Genomic DNA, 15,749 nt, shown 5'->3' with positions numbered 1-15,749 from the left:
AAAAAGTAGAAAAGTTCACCAGGGCCAAATACTTTCACAAGGCACCGTATCTCTTTAATCTTTTCCTTTAACACCAATTAAATACATAGTCACCAGTATTCACAATCAAGACAGGGATGCTCATGTGTCATTGTCATTTAGTGATGTAATTGACACGTGTAATATTTCCTAGCTCCTCAGTGGTCAATAAAGGTGAAAATAGTGAAGCATCTACTAAATGTTCCTCAACAAAAGTGCAAGGGTCTTCTGATGACATGAGCTAGAGGGGACAACTTTATCCTTATCTAAGTTTTTTTCTCGAGTCTTTTAATGGTACTTTTGCACATTTTCCTTGCTTCACATACTATTCAAGTGAGGAAGTAAAGTTTTTAGCCAAGAAGGCACATTCAACTAAGAGCGGCTAAATTCCACCTTCTTATTTGGAAATAAGGACAGGCACATTAAAATCAATATTTTTTGGGGGGGTGAAATAATTGTGAATTACATCAGCAGGGGAGGAAAGCATTGCTGGCTTTGTACGCTGCTTATCTGAATATTGTATGCATAAAATACTCCATACACACAAAATCATAAATACCTTTGCTTGTTTTGAGACCTTTCTTGGAGGTGATTTAAAAAATACTTGATGTAAGCAGCCAAGGGCTAAGATGGTTTATGAGTGATTCATCGTAATCTTCATTAGAATTATTATGATTCGTTTGAAGGGAAAAAAATGCCTGTCATTTCAGAAACCTCCACAGCATTAAACACTCCACAGGTGAAATAATTTGCTTACACTGTGGGTTGGAACCATGGCAAGGTTGTCAGGTGTGAGAGTACAACACAATAACAACATTTTTAGAGTTAAAAGTCCACTAATGCATTTGTGTCCATATTCTTGATAGCTCCATTTAAGTAGAACTCCACTGCTCCAACTACATACATTTGGTTTGCTTAACATTATAGACCAGCACACATACATATATATATATTTCTCTTGCGATCACGGATGTGTCCAATAGGTTGTTGTTCCTTTTTTTAATAACTATGGTGTCACTATTTGGGTGATGATCACCATTTCAGTACTTAAGACATACTAATGGAAAGTTGTATGCTGTTACACATGAGAATCCTTCCTCTTGTTGTATGGGCTCGCTATTGGGATTCTCCTTATATAGTAACAGCATGTATTAGATGATTGATCTTGTAATATACTGTATGTGCTATCTGTGTAATTATGAAATTTGTTTAGAATAACAAATCTTTTTGAGTTGCACTTTTCAGAAATCATGGAATGTAGTGCAATTTTGTTTTAGCTATTTGGGACTGAAACTTTAGCCTGGCACTTTGTAGGCCCATGTCAATGGGATTCCAACAGTAATTAGGACATTTCTCCAGAGTTTCGCTTTGAGTCATACTTACCACCTATGCAGGAGTGTCCGAAAGACTGCCAGAAAAAAAGAGGAGACCTTCTGGACTCCCGGTGGAGATGGCAAATCTCCCAAGTCCTTCAGAGGCTTCCTGCTACCTCCAGAAAGTAGCACTTCACAAAGGTCTCCTATGTGACGCGCCCAGGGGATGGGGACGACTCGGCGCCCGGGCCTTGTTGTTGCCTGATCTTGGGGGATGTCGCGGTGGTCGGCTCCTGGGCCTGTACCCTGGGGTCACTCTTAAAAGAAAGGGTAAGTTATATGGGATAGCGAATGTTCGTGACGCCACCCGTGGTGTCTGGTGAGGATCACCAGCTCTGCGACAGTCCTCTGAGGCCGGTGTTTAGGCAGCTTAGTTGATACGACACCCCACAGTGGAGTGGGGCCTCAGGGCGGTGTAGGAGAAGGATGCAGGACAGAGGGGACAGAGCCGGGTCAGAGGAAGAATAGGCACATACACAACAGTCCACTTCAGTACCTTTACTGGTGGTGTTTCTGGCATGGTCCAGGGTACTTCAGGGTGAAGGGTGCATATCAGGACTCTCCCCAGTGAGCAGGTGTGGGGCCTCCTGTTCCTTGCCTTTCCTTGATAAGTTTCTGACCTGCCTGGAGCTAGGCCTAACTTGGTCTCTGTCTTGCATCTGCTGACCAGGTGGTAGGGCCTTCTGTTGGAGATCACACTCCCTGGTCTCTTGGGCCTCCGTGACTCCTGACCCTGGTACGTAATCAGCTTTTGGTGTTCCTGGGACATATAGTTCGCCAGGGGTTCCGGTTGTTTCTGCTGGATGTAAGGAATCCCTGCAGACGCGGACCCGGTGTCCGGTAAATGGTTTTGGGGTGAGCTGGTTAAGCTCCTCTGCCCCCTATGTTGCTTACTTTCTCCACTCGCCTTCGGCCACGCTCGGGGCCCTCTCTAGGACCACATGGGCAGTAGGCCTCACTACTCTTCACCGCTCTTTTGGCGTCGGCACGCCCTAGGCTCACTAACTCGAGCTCTCTGAGTCTGGACTGAACTGACTGAGCTCCACTGCAGGCTAGCTTCTGCAGGAGCTCCTCTCAACAGACTGACTGCCTAACTCCACCCTCCAGTATATATATCCCTATCCGGGCTCCCTCTGGTGGTCTGAGGTGGTAGGGAGGAGGTGTGTGAATGCTATGAGGGCCCCTTGTGGAGAAGTCCATCCATGCACCCCTCTGGGATCTGTGGCACCAATGCGCAGCAGGGCGCCACATATGCATGACACCTAGATGCTTCGACATTAGGCTAAGAACACAAATATTCAGGAAGACTGGGACATGAAACAGGTGCTGCCCTGTTAAATGAGGCATGGTTATAAGGGAAAAAATGTGTGACGAAATCTGGGGTCTCCCACAAAAACTACCAAATATTCTTCAAAAATCTTATGAACTACGGATCATATAACTAAAGATATGCTACACCTTTATTAGAAATGCCGTGCTTTATAGATCCATATAAAATGAAAAAAAACAGGATAATTAAAATAAATGCATATAACTTCATGGCTTTATTTTTTAATTCTTATAGGTACAGAAACCAAACAGTACTGAAGACATATGCTTTTTCAGGATTTATTCTATAATCTCCTTCATAAACCATAAAAAAGGCATTCAATGTTTGCTGATTTTAAATAAATATACACCCCCTCTAATGATGGCCCTTGCCTGTGTGTAGTGACTACTTCTCCCTCCTATTTCACAATGCGCCCTCTGTTGGTAAACTATAATATTGCATCTGTACTCAATACAGTAGAGTACAGAACCGTACAGTACATTATGTATGTTTCTCTCTCAGTAATCTAAGAATGAATAATGATGTTAATATGCACCAATGCTTCGACCTGTACTATATACAATCCTGCTATAATTTCGCCTATATGCTTGACTCTTAGGCCATTGAGCTGTGACAGCATTGCCATAATTAGTATCATTTTTACCTCCATAAAACATCAAATACCATATGGCAACTGTGAAAAAATATAGTCTTAAAATTGTCAAAAATAAAATATAAGGACTATATGACAACACCGATTTACTTGATAGAAGCCCCCGGCTCATGTCTTATGCCAGTCTTTGCTGTAGGACAAGTTTATCAGCAGGCGTTCTCCATTTCTACCTTCCTTTTGGTGGAACAAGAGAATATGCCGCATAAAGTAAATGTTCATAAATGTTCACACTCCCTGGGTGGGGGTCACACCAGCATTTAACTCATCTTATAGCAATAAACCCCATGTTTTGTGTGCTTTCTGGGGAAACCAAAGCTCCGTACGCCAGGTTCTGGGGGTCCACAATTAAGACGTGGAAAAGCAACTGGATATCTCACGCTTCCATCATCTAACCATCCAGCATCACAGCGATCTAAGTCCACAAATTTCCATGCAGCATAAAGTTGACCGATTTTTGCAATCTGAGCACCATCTTGGACACAGGCATCTCTGGCCTCTTCAAATGTCAACTTGTCAGGGTGTTCAAGATAGTAAATTCGACCTGTTAAATAAAAAATAATGCACAAAAATAACTAACTATTCATATAGAAGAGAGCCATCATTTCCATGTATGCTTTCAATGAATTTGCTAACAGTTAAAAGGGTATTCCCATATCCAAGATTCCATCCCAATATGTAGTAGGTGTAATAATAATAATATTAACAAATACCTCCAATTAGAAATGCAGTATAGTTCTTCAGATTCACTATGTCTCTTTCCTTATGTGCAGGCATTGCAGGACCTTAGGTGCAGGCATTGCAGGACCTTAGGTATCCATGGTTACGACCTCTAGCAACTAGCTGACAGTCACTGAATCAGTAGTCGTAACCATGGATACCTAAGGTCCTGCAATGCCTGCACATGAGGAAAGACACATAGTGAATCAAAAAAACTATACTACATTTCTAATTGGAGGTATTTGCTAATATTATTATTACTATTACACCTACTACATATTGGGATAAGATCTTGGAGATGGGAATACTCCTTAAAGAATTTAATGAAATATATGTTAAAGTCGTTATGTTATGTAATGTATTGACAATGCTGCCATTACATATAGTACTTTATTTTTATCAAAAGATATGTAATTGAATATATGATAACAAAATATAGGGAAGGCATGGACATATCCACATGTGCGTGTTGTACATGTTCTTCAAAAATCATGGGGATTAAAGCGAATTTGGTTCCCCAATAATTATTACTGGCTGCAAGTATTATAAGCAATAAGCCTGCAAAGCAACCAACACTCCCATTCTTATTACATGTGTTTGATAGGATTTAAAGAGCAGCTGAACTTTTATTTTATTTAGTTATCCACCAGGTACTCAAAGGTTATGAATCTTTTTAATATACTTCATTACATTATTTTGCTTTTTTATCTCCCAAACACAATGCTGCAGTGCAGTTTCAATGCTTAGTTCATGCTCCTTTAAAATATGCTTTCAACTGCCGCACAAAAAACCCATGCATTTCACTCAAACAATCTGTGCAGTTAGAACTTTCCCTGTCTGAGCCTCTATGTTCCTGCCCGATATTGGAAAAGGGAAAGACCTGTATACAGACTGTTTGAATAATGTACTGAGCAGCAGTTGAAAGCAGCCTCTGACAGAGCATGAACTTGACACTGAAAAAGCACTGCAGCATACAGTTTGGGAGATAAAAAAAGCAAATAATGGTAATGAAGTGTTTTACAAAAAAATCATACATTTTCCTGGGTAATAAGTAAAAATAAAAACATTTATTTACTCTTTAACTCAAGGTTGCCAACGGTTTCCACTTCAACCTTTGCAAATAATTTTTTATCAGCTACACAATGTGCATTCCAGAGGGAGGCTAATAACATAACTATTTCCATCGTTTCCATGTCATCCCAAGTTCCTTAAAGGAATTTTACAGAATAGCAAGATTAATGACCCATCCTTAGGGTAGGCCTCTAATGTCCAACTTTCAGCACCCCCTAACATCAGAAGTTCGAATAGTCAAGCAAGCAACCTCTTCAATGTTTACACTGATCCATCTACTTGCATGCCATCATAGTAGCAGTTGTGGGTATTGCAGCTTTGTCCCATTCAAGCGGACAGGGCAACAATGTAATACCCAGTATAGCAGGCAGAGAGAGCAACGTAAACATTGGAGAGGCCGCAACGCTCACACGAGTACCATAATTTCTTCAACAATCTGATATTGTTGACCTATCCTAAATGTAAGCTATCAATATTGTGACCCTGGAGATCCCCTTTAATGATTATACGTTAGGTGTCTTACAATTAGAATCTTTATACATTCTCTATTGTTGCTCCAGGAGGCAATTCAGTCACTCGCAGTCTTGAACTATTACATTAATAAAAATTTTTATTTGACTGCTTTAAATATTTTTATTTGAAAAGGGATCTAACATGCCCAGTTGTTTGCTCCCACAGGAGATAGGCAGCTGTGGGAACGTGTCATCAGAACATGATTTAAAACCGGTTTCTTTATGTTAAATGAACTTTTTTTTCGTTCTTTTCTTTATTATTGCAGATTGTCTGCCAATTTTCACACTGGCCACTGAGGCAGGATTAGAATGACAGGTGACACTTCTATACACAGCTGATAACACCGGATCCACCAGTCATAATAAGTGATGTCACAGATGACCCTGCTGACCCTCCCTTTACAGGCACAGGCTTATTAGACGTTTCAATACAAGAATAGGCTGTGAGCCAGTCTATTGCTGATAATTTACAATGGCCTGTGTGAAAGTTGCAAGATTCTGAATTTTTTATTAACTCCTTCCCAACATAGAACATAATAGTACATCCTATGTTAGGTCACCATGTATGGAGTGGGCTAAGGGACATAACCCGCACCATAGCAGACAAATACTGGCCACGTGCACCAGCTTCCATCGCGGTACCCCTGTTTAAGGAGAAAATATTTTTTTATATACACTGAAGGTTGGAATCACCCCTCTTTTCCCAGTTAAAAATCAAGAAATGTAATTAATAAACATATTTGATAACTCCACATCCATAAATGTCTGATGTATCAAAATACTGTATAAAATAAATTAACCCATATGGTAAACGATGTAAAGAGAAAATATTTGAAATGTCAAAATTCTTGGGGTTTTTTTGTCTTTGGACCGCCCTAAAAAAATAAAATCAGCAATACCTGATCGGTGAAGTTGCAACACCCGGCAACGATCAGGTATTACTGGTGCCAACAGAGTCAGGAAGTTCACAGATGCTGCCAGAACAGCTCTGCCAAGATGTAGCTCTGCCAAAAGATAGTGGCTGTGGGTGAGTGCTGCAGATCCACATGTTACCACAGCATTGAAAGACAGAGCTGCTGTGTTCCAGCAGCATGTAAGAACTTCCAGTCGCCTCTATCGCAGCTGATCAGCGGGGATGCCAGGTATTGCACCCCCAACGATCAGATATTGATGGCCTATCCTAAGGATAGATCATCTATAGAAAAGTAGTGGCTAACCTCTTTAAGTCTAAAATGAAGGTAAAGTCCACAGCCTTCACTTTAAGGATAAAGGGAACCTGTGTTACATAGAGCCAACATTTTTTGGTGAATTTTCACCCATTTTTTTCTGTCCCTTTTTCCTGACTAACCAACTTTCAGGAGCAATACCAGACAGTAAATCTTTGAGGATAATTCACGGATCTGGGCTTTGGACCTCACCTTTCAATGCTGAAGAAAAGCAGAAGACATCATACTTGTGTAGGTGCTTGTGACGTTCCCCATAGCTCCTTACTCCAGGTGCTGTCTCCTTCCCACCACAAGGTTCTCTGGGTAAAGTAATAGGGTATTGAACAGTACCATCCATTAACCATCCAGCATTGCACCAATCCAGACCTTCTTCCCAAGCTCTAAACAGCTGCTCAAATGAAGCCATCATGGAGTCTTGAGCTTCGCAGGCTTTCTTTGCGTCATGGAAATTTAGCTGGTACCTTCCATGATGTGTTTGGTATGGAAACACAACCCCTGCACATAAGAGTATTTTATTAGTAAAACACATGAGGACCGAGGAACCTGTCCACTTGTAAATTGCAATACAAATATGCCGGAGACCATGAGGAAAATAGACTTTGGTAACAGTTTAACACACAAGAGTCGATGCAAGATAATTGTGTCATTTGGGATAACATCTCATAATATTAATATGGACTAATGAGTGTAGAAGAGCAAATTTATTCTAATGGAATTGAATTCTCAAAAATTTGTGTTTTCCAGAATACCATTTTTTTGTAATTCGCTTAGCGAGAATTCAGTGAAATGGCAGCCAACTGCAAAATGATTAAAAATCCATTATGATGTTAATCACCATCAGCCTCTTCATTCCAGACCTGGATTTACTGCATGACTAGGCTTACGATGTTACTGTTCACCGTGCCATCGTGGCATTGCAAAAGTAATAGCACGGCACGCAGGGACATCAAAGACCTAGTTGTACCTTGGCCTAAACTGAAGAGGCGAAAGAGGATGTGTGCAATAGGTGACGGAATGGAAAAGGAGTGGCGGACCGGACGGGGGAAGGCAGGACAGGTGAGGAGAGTATTCATTTATTTTTTTACATCCTACATTCATTGTGCTCTGGAGTCTGGAGAGACAAGAGATAAACATTTACAGTAATTTGCAGAGAATAACTTCACTGCACATCCAGTTTCTTTATAATATTTTTGCAATTTGCCAACGTTGAATCCTGGCAGATCTGCTCCTCTTTAACTCTGGGTCATTTTCTAGAGGACTGCTCTATTTTCTTAAATTAGTACACAGTAAGGCAAAGTTTCTCAAACCAATCATTGTCTCCTATTATGAAATTAATATTTAGAAATCCAAGTTGTGGAGTTTGGAGGCACCTTCTTTCAGTGAAAAGGACCAAATTCATTAATGGTGTGTACTAACAGGTTCTAGGCGCCAGCCCCTGTGTAGTGAGGAGAACGATACAACCACGCTCTCCAGAAGCATAAAGATCTGGGAGTGTCGGCCAAATAGTACAGCAAAGGTTTTAAAGAAGCAAATGACATATTCAGCTTTTAGGCAGAAATGTTCAGGATTTTTTCCTGAGCGTTTCTGCATCTCCCTGGCAGAAAAAACGCATGCGGATTGTACATGCGGATTGTACATGCGTTTTTCCTGCCAGGGATATGCGGAGGTGAAGCGTTCGTCACATGCATTTCAGCATGCGGGTTGACAAGCGCTTTCCAAACGATTTTAGCATCACTTGGAAAGTGCTTGTCAACTTGGTCACGCTATATAACTCCATGCATGGATTTATATAGTGTGACCTTAAAGAATGTTTCAAAATAAAAAAATTAATCTATATTTACCTTCTGATGGCCCCCGCAGTCTTGCTTCGCTCCGTTCTCCCTTGCCGGCAGCTCGCGGTACACTGCACTGAAGGACCTGCCGTCACATGACTATGACGTCAGCGCAGATCCTTCAGTCCACCGCGATCTGCCGGCATGGGAAGACAAGGAGACCGGGGGCCATCAGAAGGTAAGTATAATATTTATTTTTTATTTTATTCTTTTTTTTCACAAGGTTCTATGGTACCCGGGTCCGGAGGAGAGTCTCCTGTCCTCCACACCCGGGTACCATCCGCACATTGAAACGCATGGAATGCGCATCTACATATGCAGTGATGCGTAATCCATGCGTTTCAATGCAAGTCAATGGCGGCGAATGTTCCCCAATGATAATCCGCATGTGCTGTGCACATGCTGCGGAAATTTCCGCTGCGGTTTATCATTGCGGAAAAAAACGCAGCACTACCAATTATTTTGCGGAAGCGCTGCGTTTTCGCCGCCATTGACTTTCATTGGAACGTATGGAATCCGCATCACTGTATCTGTAAATGCGGAATCCATGCATTCCAATTTGCGGATGGTACCCGGGTGTGGAGGACAGGAGACTCTCCTCTGGACCCGGGTACCGTTCACTTGAAGGCAATTCGCGGTGGACTGAAGGACCTGCGCTGACGTCATAGTCATGTGACGGCAGGTCCTTCAGTGTAGTGTACCGCGAGCTGCCAGCAGCCAGGACGGAGCGAATAAAGACTCCGGGGGCCATCGGAAGGTAAGTATAGATTTATTTTTTTATTTTTTACCATTCTTTAAAGGTCACAGTATATAAATCCATGCCTTTTGCATGGATTTATATACACTGTGTTCCAAATTATTATGCAAATAATATTTTCTCAGATTTTCCAAAATTACCTATATGAATTGCAGTCATTGTAATTTTCCAGTCAAATAACTATTAGAGTACAATTGAAAGGTTTTTGTACAAACTGCCTATGATAACAGTATATTTTTAAAAAAATAAAGAACTCAAACTGCACTCAAAATGCATGTTCCAAATTATTATGCACAGCAGAGTTTTCAACCTTTTCATTTTAATAAAGAACAAAAAAATGGTCATTTTTGAAATTATAAGCATTAGCAGGTTATTACAAACTGAAATCAAACAGTTTTCAACTCAAAACTTTATTCTAGGTGATGTTACATGAAATGATCTCGATGGTCCAGATGGATGGAGTGGAGGATGACTGGTTGATGGACACCCCATGCAAACACGGCTACGGCGCTAACAAGGAGGAGGTGGAGTAATGTTTTGGGCTGGAATCATGGGGAGAGAGATTGTCGGCCCTTTTAGGATCCCTGAAGGGGTAAAGATGAACTCCATAATGTATGTTGAGTTTCTCAAACAGCACTTCCGCAGCAAGATCATTTTCATGCATGATAATGCCCCGTCTCATGCTGCACATAACACATCTGCATCTCTGGCTGCTATGGGCATAAAAGGGGACAAACTTATGGTGTGGCACCCATGCTCCCCTGACCTCAACCCCATTGAGAACCTCTGGAGCATCATCAAAAGGAGTGTCTATGATGGTGGGAGGCAGTTCACATCTAAGCAACAGCTCTGGGAGGGTATTCTGTCCTCATGCAAAACAATTGAAGCAGAAACCATCCAAAACCTGACAAATTCAATGTACGAGAGAGTTCAGAAGCTCCTTTCGAACAAGGGGTCCTATGTGCAAATGTAACATCACCTAGAATAAAGTTTTGAGTTGAAAACTGTTTGATTTCAGTTTGTAATAACCTGCTAATGCTTATAATTTCAAAAATGACCATTTTTTTGTTCTTTATTAAAATGAAAAGGTTGAAAACTCTGCTGTGCATATTAATTTGGAACATGCATTTTGAGTGCAGTTTGAGTTTTTTATTTTTTTAAAAATATACTGTTATCATAGGCAGTTTGTACAAAAACCTTTCAATTGTACTCTAATAGTTATTTGACTGGAAAATTACAATGACTGCAATTCATATAGGTAATTTGGGAAAATCTGAGAAAATATTATTTGCATAATAATTTGGAACACAGTGTAGTGTGACCAAGTTGACAAGCACTTTCCAAGTGATGCTAAAATCGCTTGAAAAGCGCTTGTCAACCCGCATGCGGAAATGCATGTGAAGAACGCTTTACTTCCGCATGTCCCTGGCAGGAAAAGCGCATGTACAATCCACATGCGTTTTTTCTGCCAGGGAGATGCAGAAACGCTCAGGAAAAAATCCTGAGCATTTCTGCATCGTGGGCACATAGCTTATAAAAGTAAGTGCAACAAATTTTCACCAAAATGTGGCAAAAGTCAGCTCATTTTCTGCCAAAGTTAAAGGGGCTGTTCGCAGTGGCGTAACTAGAATCTGATGGGGCCCAATGCAAAATTTGAACTGGGGCCCCTCCATCCTGTTATATACATGTCCCTCATCCTGGCTCCATCCTGGTATATATACATTCCCTCCATCCTGGTATATATATCCCACTTCCTGGCTCCATCCTGGTATATATACATTCCCTCCATCCTGGTATATATGTCCCTCATCTTGGCTTTATACTGGTATATATATTCCTCATCCTGGTATATATGTCTCTTATCCTGGGACCCATCCTGGTATATAAATATGCCCTCCATCCTGGTATATATGTCCCTCATCCTGGCCCCATCCTGGTATATATATTTCCCATCCTGTTATACAGTACAGACCAAAAGTTTGGACACACCTTCTCATTTAAAGGTTTTTCTGTATTTTCATGACTTTGAAAATTGTACATTCACACTGAAGGCATCGAAACTATGAATTAACACATGTGGAATTATATACTTAACAAAAAAGTGTGAAACAACTGAAAATATGTCTTATATTCTAGATTCTTCAAAGTAGCCACCTTTTGCTTTGATGACTGCTTTGCACACTCTTGGCATTCTCTTGATGAACTTCAAGAGGTAGTCACTGGAAATAGTTTTCACTTCACAGGTGTGCCCTGTCAGGTTTAATAAGTGTGATTTCTTGCCTTATAAATGAGGTTGGGACCATCAGTTGTGTTGTGCAGAAGTCAGGTGGATACACAGCTGATAGTCCTACTGAATAGACTGTTACAATTTGTATTATGGCAAGAAAAAAGCAGCTAAGTAAAGAAAAACGAGTGGCCATCATTACTTTAGGAAATGAAGGTCAGTCAGTCCGAAAAATTGGGCAAACTTTGAAAGTGCAGTTGCAAAAACCATCAAGCGCTACAAAGAAACTGGCTCACATGAGGACCGCCCCAGGAAAGGAAGACAAAGAGTCACCTCTGCTTCTGAGGATAAGTTTATCCGAGTCACCAGCCTCAGAAATCGCAGGTCAACAGCAGCTCAGATTAGAGACCAGGTCAATGCCACACAGAGTTCTAGCAGCAGACACATCTCTACAACAACTGTTAAGAGGAGACTTTGTGCAGCAGGCCTTCATGGTAAAATAGCTGCTAGGAAACCACTGCTAAGGACAGGCAACAAGCAGAAGAGACTTGTTTGGGCTAAAGAACACAAGGAATGGACATTAGACCAGTGGAAATCTGTGCTTTGGTCTGATGAGTCCAAATTTGAGATCTTTGTTTCCAACCACCGTGTTTTTGTGCGACGCAGAAAAGGTGAACGGATGGACTCTACATACCTGGTTCCCACTATGAAGCATGGAGGAGGAGGTGTGATGGTGTGGGGGTGCTTTGCTGGTGACACTGTTGGGGATTTATTCAAAATTGAAGGCATACTGAACCAGCATGGCTACCACAGCATCTTGCAGCGGCATGCTATTCCATCCGGTTTGCGTTTAGTTGGACCATCATTTATTTTTCAACAGGACAATGACCTCAAACACACCTCCAGGCTGTGTAAGGGCTATTTTACCAAGGCGGAGAGTGATGGGGTGCTACGCCAGATGACCTGGCCTCCACAGTAACCAGACCTGAACCCAATCGAGATGGTTTGGGGTGAGCTGGACCGCAGAGTGAAGGCAAAAGGACCAATAAGTGCTAAGCATCTCTGGGAACTCCTTCAAGATTGTTGGAAGACCATTTCCGGTGACTACCTCTTGAATCTCATCAAGAGAATGCCAAGAGTGTGCAAAGCAGTCATCAAAGCAAAAGGTGGCTACTTTGAAGAACCTAGAATATAAGACATATTTTCAGTTGTTTCACACTTTTTTGTTAAGTATATAATTCCACATGTGTTAATTCATAGTTTTGATGCCTTCAGTGTGAATGTACAATTTTCATAGTCATGAAAATACAGAAAAATCTTTAAATGAGAAGGTGTGTCCAAACTTTTGGTCCGTACTGTATATGTTCCCCTTCCTGGCCCCACCCTAATATAAATATAATCCCCATCCTGGTGTATACAGTGCCTACAAGTAGTATTCAACCCCCTGCAGATTTTGCTGGTTGACACATGCGGAATTAACTTGGCTTTGTGACATTTGTACTGTAGATCAGCCTGGAAGTGGGAAATGCACTGCAGCAAATTTTGTTTTTGTTTTTTTTTTTGTTTTTTTTTTAAAACGTTAAAAGTTAATTCAGAGTGTCATTTATTATTCAACCCCTCAAACCACAAGAATTCTGTTTGGTCCCCCTAAAGTATTAAGAAGTAGTTCAGGCACCAAGAATAATGAGCTTCACATGTGTGGATTAAAGATCTCTTTTGCCAGCCTTTTCTGACTATTTAAGACCCTCCCCAAACTTGTGAACAGCACTCAGACATGGTCAACATGGGAATGACAAAGGAGCATTCCAAGGCCATCAGAGACAAGATCGTGGAGGGTCACAAGGCTGGCAATGGGTACAAAACCCTTTCCAAGGAGTTGGGCCTACCTGTCTCCACTGTTGGGAGCATCATCCGTAAGTGGAAGGCTTATGGAACTACTGTTAGCCTTCCACGGCCTGGACAGCCTTTGAAAGTGTCCTCCCGTGCCGAGGCCAGGCTTGTCCGAAGAGTCAAGGCTAACCCAAGGACAACAAGGAAGGAGCTCCGGGAAGATCTCATGGCAGTGGGGACATTGGTTTCAGTCAATACCATAAGTAACGTACTCCACCGCAATGGTCTCCGTTCCAGACGAGCCCGTAAGGTACCTTTACTTTCAAAGCGTCATGTCAAGGCTCGTCTACAGTTTGCTCATGATCACTTGGAGGACTCTGAGACAGACTGGTTCAAGGTTCTATGGTCTGATGAGACCAAGATCGAGATCTTTGGTGCCAACCACACACGTGACGTTTGGAGACTGGATGGCACTGCATACGACCCCAAGAATACCATCCCTATAGTCAAGCATGGTGGTGGCAGCATCATGCTGTGGGGCTGTTTCTCAAACAAGGGGCCTGGCCATCTGGTCCGCATCCATGGGAAGATGGATAGCACAGCCTACCTGGAGATTTTGGCCAAGAACCTCCGCTCCTCCATCAAGGATCTTAAGATGGGTCGTAATTTCATCTTCCAACAAGACAACGACCCAAAGCACACAGCCAAGAAAACCAAGGCCTGGTTCAAGAGGGAAAAAGTCAAGGTGTTGGAGTGGCCTAGTCAGTCTCCTGACCTTAACCCAATTGAAAACTTGTGGAAGGAGCTCAAGAATAAAGTCCACATGAGACACCCAAAGAACCTAGATAACTTGGAGAAGATCTGCATGGAGGAGTGGGCCAAGATAACTCCACAGACCTGTGCCGGCCTGATCAGGTCTTATAAAAGACGATTATTAGCTGTAATTGCAAACAAGGGTTATTCCACAAAATATTAAACATAGGGGTTGAATAATAATTGACCCACACTTTTATGTTTAAAATTTAATAAAATTCAACTGAGCAACATAACTTTTTGGTTTGTAAGATTTATGCTTCTGTTCATAAAACCTACTCTCGTTTGCAGTTTGAAGGCTCTAACTTATTTGCATCTTATCAAACCAGCTAAATCTGCAGGGGGTTGAATACTACTTGTAGGCACTGTATATATGTCTCTTATCCTATGCCACAACATCATCCTGATATGTGTCCCTCATTCTGCCGCTGTTCTTTAATGCATAGAAAAAAAGAAACAATTATACTCACCTATCCCTCCTCTTTTGAAGCCGGCAGCTGACTTCAGTTTGAAAGCGACGGAAGCGCATGATGTCACTGCCATGTGTCCCCAGTCACATGCACGCCAACATCATCTGCTGGCCTCTGATTGGCCGGCAGCGTGTATTGCCACGCACTGACCTGACACGGTCTCTGCGCCGCAATACACTTCAGCTGAATGTGCATCCAAGGATGTACATCCAGTTGAAGTTTGTGCTGGCATCCCTCACGGGACTGGTCGCGGTCGTGACCTCTGCGACCGCGGTAGTTGCACCCCTGGTTGTCCAGTCTGAAACTATAAGTCTGCAATCACTCTATGTGACTGCAGACTTGTGAATCCTCACATCATGCGTTCTGTGCAACAACTGAGAGTCTTTTGGCATATGCTGAAATGTATATCAGTCCTGACTGGAGTAACATTTCTGGCAGAGGGGCACGGCAGTTGTAAGTTGCAACTTCTTAATGAATTTGGCTTAATGAAGTACACGCATCTTAATGAATTTGGCTCATCATACTTAATTAAGACTGGCGTGCAAACCTGCTTCATACAGTGATAGAGCACTGTGCAATTCCTAAGTGGTTTAAAAAAACTGGTGTTAGGAGCCATCAAACGTCAAAAATGCAATTTATTCTAAAGGTTTACACAATTTTGAGCATTAAAGTAGCATCTATCTCTCATAGAGGATGAGGTCTTGAGTGTGGGACCCCCTATGACTTCCACATATTCTGAATACACCTTCAATTACTGATTTCCCTGATAAAAAATGAAATTTACATTTATTCACAGATTTATCTTCTCCAAACCAACGTATTTGAACAAGGAGTCAATCTACATTCAGTCACATGTTCTTTTTATCCATCAATTCTGATTTTCTTTTTGTTTCATAGGCAAAATAAATTATACATTTTAATGAT

General features: G+C 41.7%; 1 protein-coding gene across 1 annotated transcript in view; it reads right to left on the bottom strand.

Moving 5' to 3' along the window:
• Window positions 1-2,915: 2,915 nt before the first annotated feature.
• The window catches only part of HAPLN3 (hyaluronan and proteoglycan link protein 3), a 73,060-nt gene continuing 60,226 nt past the window's right edge, over window positions 2,916-15,749 (bottom strand). The window contains exons 4-5 of the mRNA XM_073653270.1: window positions 7,092-7,394; window positions 2,916-3,914 (exon numbers count right to left, since the gene is read on the bottom strand). Coding sequence (XP_073509371.1) covers window positions 3,631-3,914; window positions 7,092-7,394 — 587 coding nt within the window. The 3' untranslated portion in view covers window positions 2,916-3,630. The remainder of the gene's footprint in view (window positions 3,915-7,091; window positions 7,395-15,749) is intronic.

This window comes from Phyllobates terribilis, unplaced genomic scaffold, assembly GCF_046119375.1.
Source record: "Phyllobates terribilis strain yellow unplaced genomic scaffold, ASM4611937v1 Scaffold_11__3_contigs__length_659146591, whole genome shotgun sequence".
Taxonomy (NCBI): Eukaryota; Metazoa; Chordata; class Amphibia; order Anura; family Dendrobatidae; genus Phyllobates; species Phyllobates terribilis.
Note: the sequence above shows the minus strand (reverse complement) of the source record. Positions and strands in the feature narration are given on the sequence as shown.